The sequence below is a fragment of the Pinus tabuliformis genome, chromosome 8, assembly GCF_031772625.1.
Source record: "Pinus tabuliformis cultivar Carrire ecotype Pingquan chromosome 8, CPIR1, whole genome shotgun sequence".
In the NCBI taxonomy this organism is placed as follows: domain Eukaryota; kingdom Viridiplantae; phylum Streptophyta; class Pinopsida; order Pinales; family Pinaceae; genus Pinus; species Pinus tabuliformis.
Genome location: NC_142294.1, coordinates 1,919,441,833 through 1,919,452,266, shown reverse-complemented (window position 1 = coordinate 1,919,452,266; position 10,434 = coordinate 1,919,441,833). Strand labels below are relative to the sequence as shown.

Here is a 10,434-nt window from a genome sequence, read left to right as displayed (position 1 = left end):
ATTATAATAATTTTACAATAAAATAACCACATTTAAATAATTTTATAATAAAATAAAAACATTTGAGAAGAGTCTCGTGCTAGAAAATTTCAAGACAATGTCCAATAAATTTTGGATGTCCACATTTAATTATATAGATAAAAATAAATATAAAATGTAATTTATAAAAATAAATTTAAATCATATTAACCACATTTAAATAATTTTATAATAAAATAACAACATTTGAGAAGAATCTAGTGCTAGACAATTTCAAGACAATGTCCAATAAATTTTGGATGTCCAGATTTAATTATATAGATAAAAATAAATATAAAATTTAATTTATAAAAATAAATTTAAATCATATTAATATTAAAATAATTTTGTAATAAAGCATTGACATTTGATAAGAGTCCTATCTTTTGGATGTCCGCATTTAATTATATAGATAAAAATAAATATAAAATTTAATTTATAAAAATAAATTTAAATCATATTAATATTAAAATAATTTTGTAATAGAGCATTGACATTTGATAAGAGTCTTATCTTTTGGATATCCGCATTTAATTATATAAATAAAAATAAATATAAAATTTAATTTATAAAAATAAATTTAAATCATATTAATATTAAAATAATTTTGTAACAGAGCGTTGACATTTGATAAGAGTCCTATTTTAACTAGGCCAGATGAGCTAAAACAATGACGAATAAACTCACAATCTCTACACGCCATTCTAATTGAAAAAGCTTCCAAACCTAATCTATAAAAATAAATTTAACTTATATTAATATGTCACAATCTCTACACGCCATTCTAATTGAAAAAGCTTCCAAACCTAATCTATAAAAATAAATTTAACTTATATTAATATCATAATAGTATAATTACATAAATTCACGGCCCAAAATCTAATTTATAGAAATAAATTTAACTTATATTAATATCATAATAGTATAAGTACATTCAATAAGAGTATTATTCTAGTGAGACCAGCTTGAAACATTGTCCAATAAATTCTCAATTTCCACGTCTATTAGTTGATAGAATCTTCATACGTTTTACTGCGGCATGCGAAAGCCATCCCCTTAAGTTTTTTATGAAGAGATAGAAATTGCAGATGATATAGTGTTTCGTCACAACCCTCAGATACGGTTAATGTAAAACAGGAACTCCTTGTGGTATGATGGACAACCAGATTAGAAAGAAGAATCTTCATTTTCTGCTGTTTCCCTGGCTGGCGCAGGGACACATTAATCCCTTTCTACAGCTCTCGAAGGCTCTTGCAATCCACGGCCACACAGTCTCCTTTCTCTCCACTCCCGTTAACATCTCCAGAATCAGACCTTCCCTGCAACTTCAGGAGTGGCCGGGCCGGATCGATCTGCTCGAACTGCCATTACCGCCCACGGAAGGCCTGACTCCAGGGGCGGAATGCACGGCAGACATCCCCATAGAAATGGCGTTTGCGCTCCAGAAAGCCATAGACGGCCTGGAGAAGCCGTTCGGAAGTCTCCTCAGGCAACTCTCGCCCGACTACGTTGTTCATGACTTCGCGCAGTATTGGGCACAGAACGTCGCTGCTGCGATGCGCGTACCGTCCGTCTATTTCACGGTGTATTCGCCGGCGATCTGCGGTCATTCCCTCCTCCCTTCCAGGTTATTGAACAAGGAAATAACCGCCGAAGAGGTGGCCGCTCCGCCGCCCGGATTTCCGTGTTCGGCGATATCGTTCAGGCTGTACGAAGCGCGGGATATGTTAGGTATGTACGTAGGAATACCCGGTACTGTTACTGCGCCCTATCGTCTGGCTAAATGTGTGCAAGGATGCGTGGCCGTGGCCGTGAAATCCTGCTTTGAGGAGGACGATAAGTATATTCGTTATTTCCAGGAGACTATCGGAGTTCCCGTGCTCTCTGTGGGCCCACTCATGCCCGTCTCTAAGCCCGGCCCGGACAACCGCGAGGGCTCCGACCTGCTGGATTGGCTGGACCGGCAGAGGCCATCATCTGTGGTGTTTGTGTCGTTTGGCAGCGAGACGTTTCTGTCGAGAGAACAAGCCCACGAACTGGCACTGGGTTTGGAGGCGAGCGGGCTCCCGTTCCTCTGCTCGCTGCGTGTTCCTCACTTCTTGGACAACGCCCGGGAATATGCCCTGGAGCTCCTTCCCGAAGGTTTTGAGACTCGAACACAGGACCAGGGTCTGGTAGTCTGGGGTTGGGTGCCGCAGGTTCGGATCGTCTCTCACCCGTCGGTGGGTGCGTATCTGAGCCACAGTGGGTGGAGCTCTGCCATGGAGGCGCTGACCTTCGGAGTGCCTCTCGTACTCTTGCCAGTAAAACTTGATCAGAGCTTGAATGCCCGGCAAATAGCGTCCGAACTGAAGTTGGGGATCGAGGTTGACCGGGGAGACGACGGCTCTTTTCTCAGCGAAAACATAGCTGCAGCACTGCGAATGGTAATGGCGGGAGAGGAGGGGAAGAAGTTGAGGTCAAAAGTGGCGGAGGCCCGTGATATTATAGTCGCCAATAGTGGACGGCAGCAGGATTACATCCATGAGTTCATCAAACAGCTTGAACAGATAGCAGTAGCGTACACGCAGATATGAAAAAAGGACTTCCGATCGGTGACGTATAGATTATGGCGATTTTAAAGACTAATTTGATTTTAGTTAAATTGGTTTGATTTTTTCAGTTATTTTATTTTATTTTAACTTTGTTATTGTAATAATTTAACCATGTAAGTGAGTGTATTTAATTTTGTAGATAAATGTGTTTATTTCTGAAATAAGATTTGTGGTTGTTTATTTTAGTCTAGGGTTTTCAAAATTTTAATCTAATTATAGAAATAGATATTTCTTTAGAGTATTTTAAAATATAATTTTTTTAATAAAGAGATTTAAAATAGTTATGTATTTTTTTGGGTTTTAATTAAATTAAATCGATTGATTTTTAATATTTTTTTATAAAGTAATTTTTCTTTTTAATAAATAGGAAATAAATTTTACTGATTAAAAATTTTGCCATATATTTTTTCAAATGTATATATGATATACTTTGATTGTGCATAAGACTATAGAAACCAAATGATACTGATGAGCCACAACATTATAACACAAACTATTTTAAAGTTAAGCAAGAGTAAATTGGGGTTAGATGTTTTTTAAAATTTATATATATTAAATTTTTTAATAATAATGATAATGATTTTTTTAAAGCTTGATAATGTAACGTTTATCCTGAAGTGTTTTTATGTCAACAATTTAATTTATATAACTACTTTAATTTTAAACTCAAAATTAATTATAACACAAAGAAATCTCACTTATTAAATGTTCACACATTAATTTATTTTATAATTATACATCTCAATATATAGTTTGAATCTCACATATGCGACACAGTTCCCCTACATGGCTTGCATTTAAGTAGTGATAAAATGATTTAAACACAACAGTATGGTAATTATATATACTATTGTGACGGTGGAATTAACAGATTGTAACGATAAGACTTCGTTTATATGAGATGGATTTATGAAGCTGACCTAAAAATATGATCCCGAATTTCCTTGAAAGCTCGTTCCAAAAGTTTGTAACGTTTTGATGCTTTTGTGAACAAGATCGTTACCTATACTCTACAGTTCCATTGTGGCATCAAATCATTCAATAATTCACAGTTCTGAGGCACGACATCTACAATATCTATGACTTAAATTTATTATCTCTATGTGGGTATATATTGAATAGTAGCATCAAATAGTTGGAATATTTTATGAAGTCCGAAGCATAATTCTATGGTAGAGGGTTTCTGTGACAGAGGGTTTCATGAGTTGTGATAGTTGGTGTTTGAGGCTACGGCCAGGATGTGTTGTTAGTTATGATTTGTAGTAATATTTGATGTTCTAGATATTATTGGCTTATATAAGCCATCCGAGGGTTTATAGTGCTCAGGCTGTGTTGTTCTCTTCGAACACTTCACATAACTTATTTATGAATTTTGTACAATGTTTCAAATCTGGACTGTTTACAGCGAGATATAAGTTATAATTTTGAGTTTAATGTATTCTAGTTTTCCTTAGAATCGGTGAATGAGTTTGGAAATGGTTGATTGTATTTACCAGAAGGGTATTTGTTTTTATGATTTTCTGAGCTGCGTTGATGAACTACGCCATTCGTTTTTAAGTGAATTTAACAGATAGTTTATTTGTAATTGTGATAGGCATGATTAGAAATCATGGGATTCAGTTAAAGGAACCAGGGTACATGGCTCTGGATGAGTTCTTTCCTAACTCGTCTGAGGCAACAAACCCTAGGTGTTTATTGAAATGCGATGCAACTATAGATTTAATATGAATGTGTAGAGAAAGGTTCTCCATGTTGACTTTATTATACAGTTTGAAGAAGGATTTCTTGAGTGTATTGAAGAACTGATATTTAGACATATATTGCAATATGAATATTTTTGCAGTCTCGTATAATTCATATATATATAACCTACATAGAAGAGATAGGGTATTTGCTTTACTGTTTTCCACTTATATGTTTTTGGGTTAAATCAACAATTGTCTTTAACACTATCTTGCCTATTAAATCAACGTTCTTGCTAATTGGTAGTTTACATTTATATATATCAGTAAACATTAGTAATGCATATTATCATCTAGTTTTACTATTCTACTCAGGAATTAATAAATGTCATGTATTAATGCTAAATCATTTCTATACTTTCTACTTATAATGAATATTCTATCTTATCTGGTGATAATGATTAACATGATAGTATCACTCATCCATCTTTAGTTATGCACACACTAGTTATTTGGAAGATCTCACCACCCAGCCTCGGAACTAGCAATTAGGTCGAGATTCCCCCTTCGAGCCCTTCCACTCCTGTCAATCAGGAACATCTGGGTACCTTGGGCATCAGGACTTTGTTGAGCCTCAAGTCTTGTACCCCACAACTGTTACCACAATTTTCCTTCACACTGCTTAGGTTTGCCAGCTCTAGGAATAATTCATCACAGTGTTGATTCCTCAACCCCCCATGGTTTTTCCCTTTTTCCTCTTAAGGAAAAGGGTGAAGGAATAGTTGTAATTGTTCTTAGAAGTTAATTCAATTGTTTCTTTGATCTTTTAATTAACAATTAATAATATTTGTTCTGGCTATTTAAGCCCAATATTTTTAATAGTTTAAATAAAACATAAATGAAATTAAACTTGGTAAAAAATAATTTATGATGTCTCGTTGTATGTTACATTAATCTTGTTTTTATTTATGTATGTTGACACTACTTGTTATTGGTACAAGGAATTTGTTTGAGGAAGGCTCACCAACACAAAGACTTGAAGTCATTTTACATAATAAGGGGTAGTGGTCATGTTAGATGGATTAGCGTAGTGTACATGCACACAATATAAATCAGTATATATATAATAAAAAGTTACACGTTTAAGTATTAGGGGATTTCACACTGCATTATATTAGATATCATTTTTGGGATTCAACTGCGTTATGTAAGTCATTCATCTATGACCATTTCCATGAGAGGGAGTCGTAGTTGACTAATTTCTCATGATTTTTGAATAATTCATCTATGACCATTTCCATGAGGGATAGTCGTAACTAACTAATTTCTCATGATTTTTGAATATTCCACTTAGCACTCACTCATTGCATTGGGTGCATCGGGTGATGCTCACAGGGGTGAATAAGTGGGATTGAAACTAGTGAAATGAATCACGATGCTCACAGGGGTGAATAAGTGGGATTGAAACTAGTGAAATGAATCACATAGCATCAATCATCACTTCCGGGGCTTGCACCCGGTAACCAGGACTTCCCGGGGAGGTCGCCCATCCCATATTGCCTTTGGCTCAAATGCCCTTAACTATGGAGTTTTCCCCGAATCAAGCCCACTTAGCTTGCTACCCCATTTGCAAAAACTTAGCAAGTATTGTGCCTCATGAACCATTCAAGTAGAGTTCCCCTCACTCTTTATATTATTTTTTATTAAAAACACTCTAAAAAATTAACTACATAATCTATATAAAAAACTAAACTATAATTAAAAAAAAGAATACAACATTATAAGAGAAAATCATTATCAATATTACTGTAAATATTTTTCCTATAATATTAAAATTGTAATTAACTAAAAAGTATTTAAAAAAAATATTTGAATTTATAATATGCATACTTTATACTTTATAAGCATTAATTACAACTAGACACATGTTTATATTGGAATAAGACTCAAAATTTTAATTTAATTATCAATAATCATTAGGTGTGTGTGGTAAAGATTTAATCTCCATAGAATATTCATGAATATCTATAGTAGTATACACAAATTATTTTTTGAAATTTATCTCCAAAGTGATTATCTGATTTTCACTCTTCTAATTAAATTGATTAATTAAAACAAAATGTCATATGAACTAATGTCATGTGGAGTGAGTTATGATTTTTTAGGCATGTGGTATTGATCAACCATGACATTGTAACAAAGTTTATTTAGAAATTAAAAATCTCCATAGTAAAGTGGAGGTAAATCTCCATAATAAAGAATATTGTTCTATGTTTTTTTAAATCTATATCTTTAACTTACATATTAATTCATTGCATAATTAATAATAATAATAATATAGTTAGTTTTTATGATTTCTTATTTTATTTTTTTATTTTAACCACTTGAGATGTATCACGAAGTAAGTGTTATTATGCAAGCGTTTTGATGCAAGTCATTTTTTCATAAAATCAATAAGGTTAAAGATATGGTAACAAAAAAAACATAAAATGATAAAAAAAAAAAGATGTTTTTTCAAATGTAATACTTTAATTTTAAATATATTTTTTTATAAAAAAAATTACACAAATAGCACAACCACATTAATAAAGTGGTTGATATACTTTCACAAATGTCATTTATCATATGTCTATTTCCATATGAAAAATAGACTGTCAATCAACCACTTTATTAATGTAAGTAAGATTAATAAACCATAATAGATTATGATTAAATATGATCAAGCTATACTTAATAACCATTAACCATAATTAATTACAATTAACAAAAATTAAACTATAAAAAACTATAATTGATTACCATTAACTATAATTAATAAAAACTAAATTATAATTAATAAATACTAAATTATAATTAATGAATACCTGTATTTAAATTGATATGCCAACTTTTTTTCTATTGATTTTGAACTTAATATATAAAATATATAAAAATAATTAAAAAATATAGCTAATAGTAACAGCGCCATTCACAAAGTTAATCTCCTTATACAACAATCAATTAATCTCCTTATACAACAATCAATAAAGTTAAAAACATGACAGTTAAAAATAAATGCATTTTTAAATAATTTCACATTAATTTTAAAATATACATTCAGAATATATTTTTACTATTAACATTTCAGCACAAATATCAACAAGGTTAAAGGCACAATAATGAAGGAAATTAAATAAATTAAACGGTGAAAATTTGGACATGTTTTCCGGTTGCAAACTACCCTACGCTCAAAACATAATAATGATTCAAGTTTTGGAAGGTTTTAAAGTGGGTGCAAAATACATTTTAATTTTATAAACTTAATGTATCTCATACACGAATTTTTCAAGGGAAAAAAAATCCCTTCATGGAACCTTTTGTGAGCCGCACGTATCTCATTTTGGTCGAGGTCGCCGGCGTCAATGAAAATCTCATCTATTGTGGCTACATTTCCTGTAAAATGATCGGACCGCTGTTCCGCTTCTGTTTCAACAAAATTAGCATCTGTCATACCAAAGTTGATGTGCTCAAAGTCATTTACAGGAATGGAACGGTTTTCAAAGGTGGATGATTATTTAATAATTTTCCTTTCATATACCATTATTTTATTAATTTCATATACTTAAAAAATAAAGTAATTATATTTTATAATAAAAATATTTAATAATTTTAAAACTTTTAATTCTAATATTTAAAATAAATCATAAATTATACAGTCTATCAAATTGGTCTATTATCAAATCTTTATGATCAAACTAGCAAAAAACTAATGATAAATATTTAATTTTTGTTTTAGATATTCATTTAAAAAAAACATTTAATTTTAATTATAAAATATTACATTTAATTCATTATATTTAATTCTCTTTTAAATTAATTAATTTTAATTTCTAATTTTTTAATTATTTAAATTTCTTAATACTTCTTTACCCATTTCCCTTAATTTTAAATTCACTATTAGTCCCCATATCTTAGATCTTCGCTCCTTATTTTTTAATACTTAAATTGTGTTGTTAACTTAAAACTTTATATTAATGTTGATTTTATTTCTTAAATATTTAATTAATTTATAACATAATTTATTTATTTAATTTTTTTTTTTTTTTTTATAAAAGTTATTATTATTAATGACAAATCTATAATCTATATATATATATATATATATTTAATAATAATGGTAGTTAATGGCCACTATAAAAATCATTGTAATCTATCATACCATATGATATCATACCATAAAATCATATGTTTTTAACAGTGTATAAATATTTGTTAAACATTAAGACATATAATATGAATATAAAGTAAATATATTAAAGTGCTTTACAACTCAAATAAAAATGATGATGTGAATAAATAACTCAAAAACTTACATATTCTTGGTCAAAGGAAGGTTGAAATTAGTAGGGATGTAATGTTTGATGAAGACGCTGCTATTGGGAAAGCAAGGGGCTTTCCTCTGCCTCCTCCTTCTAAGAAGAAGAATGATGATATGGATATTCTGGATGGTCTTTCTGTGCTAGAATCTAAGAGATATGTTGTTGATGATCCCATGGAGCCCATGGATCCCTTAGATCCTCTTGCATGTGATTGTCCCATTAGGAAGAGGCCACTTTCGCTTCGTTATACATTACAGGATGATGAGAGACACTCTCTTCTTCAAAGATCATTTAGAGAAAGAAAGAAGTCATGTAGTTACAAGGGATATGTTGCAGCCATGAGCACTATGATTCAAACTAAACATCCTACCTTTGAAGAAGATATGAAAGAAACAAGTTTGGAAGGATGTTATGGCCGACGAATATGAATCAATAATGAAGAATGGAATATGGGATGTCATTTCAAGAATGAAGGGAAAATTTTTGGTGACTTCCAAGTGGCTATTCAAGATCAAACATGGAGTCGATGGTAGCATTCAGAAATACAAGGCAAGGTTCGTGGCTTGAGGATTCTCCCAAAAAGAGGGAGAATATTATGACGATATATTTTCACCTATGGCTCGAGCAGGTTGAAAAAGGCATTGTGTTGTTTGACGCAAGCCCTATAGCATGGTACACCTACATAGACAATTATTCAGTGAAGCTCAGATTCACAAAAAGCAATTGTTATAGACATTTTTGGGTATTGCAACCCCAATCATAAATGTCCATAAACCGAGGGCTCTTAAGTCCCTAAAAGTGTTGTTTCAACCCCTAAAACAACAAGGTCAGCTGATTACATCATCTCCCAGAAGTTCTCCATGAAAAACTACTCAGAACTGGTCAAAACTAGACCATCTCACCTGCTCCATGGTCAAAGTGCACTGCATCCCACCTAAATGCACACGAGAGGTGCGATGCATACTGAAAAGCCCTTCTATGGGGTGCGATGGGCGAGAGTGGACAAATGGCAGGGTCAATCTGTGAGGTGGAGGATCATGAAATCTTCCAGAAACTTCTCCTGTGACACTTGCCTCTCTGCATTCGCCCATGGATTAGTAAGAGATCATTAATCTCCAAGTGGAATCAAGAACTATCAGAGAGAGGACACTAATCAAATATCAAAAGCTGACTCACCCCCCTTGCAAACATCTATATATGGATCCCTCATCCCAGAGATCCAGAGGCTGGAATTTTGTATCTTGTAAGGAAGTGCTGCTGGTTTCTTGGTGCAACATCATAGTGTTGGGTGATCTAAGCTTTTCATGAGGTGAAGAAGGGCTTTCTTGTTGAGAGGATGACGCTGGGAACAATTGGTTGTAATCCTCTTTGCTATTCTTGATTATTAATAAAGCTATTGAAGTTTTCCTCCAAATTCTTGTATGATTGATGATATATGCATTTGTGTGGTCAATATATATCTGGTCCTATATTGTTTATGATAGTATATCTATGTACTTGTATAGTGTTATGTTGCTTTGATTCCATAGGTGCTCTTTGAAGCTGGGTAGACGAGGAAGCGAGTGGCAAAGATCTATCAGAAGGGAGAGGAATCAAGCAAGGAACCAAGCGCAAGACAGAGGTTGGTCTCCTTTGTTCCCCTCTTATCTACTTCTCATAAAGGAAAACGAAAGTGGTTTTAGTTTGTTTGTTTCTAAGGTAGCTACCAGCCTTAGTGGGACTAGCAGCTCTGCATAGACACTAGATTTCCCGATAACAAAATGGTGACTCCGCTGGGGAGCG

General features: G+C 32.6%; 1 protein-coding gene across 1 annotated transcript; it reads left to right on the top strand.

The window, feature by feature from the left end:
- The first annotated feature begins 1,172 nt into the window (after window positions 1–1,172).
- Window positions 1,173–2,594, top strand: LOC149244169 (anthocyanidin-3-O-glucoside rhamnosyltransferase-like). The gene has a single exon (XM_089371458.1). It carries the CDS (start codon window positions 1,173–1,175, stop codon window positions 2,592–2,594), a length of 1,422 nt encoding a protein of 473 aa, XP_089227584.1.
- Window positions 2,595–10,434: the final 7,840 nt, after the last annotated feature.

Excerpts from the sequence above, each read along its gene's own strand:
- LOC149244169 (XM_089371458.1), top strand. The coding sequence starts at position 1,173 with ATGGACAACCAGATTAGAAAGAAGAATCTTCATTTTCTGCTGTTTCCC.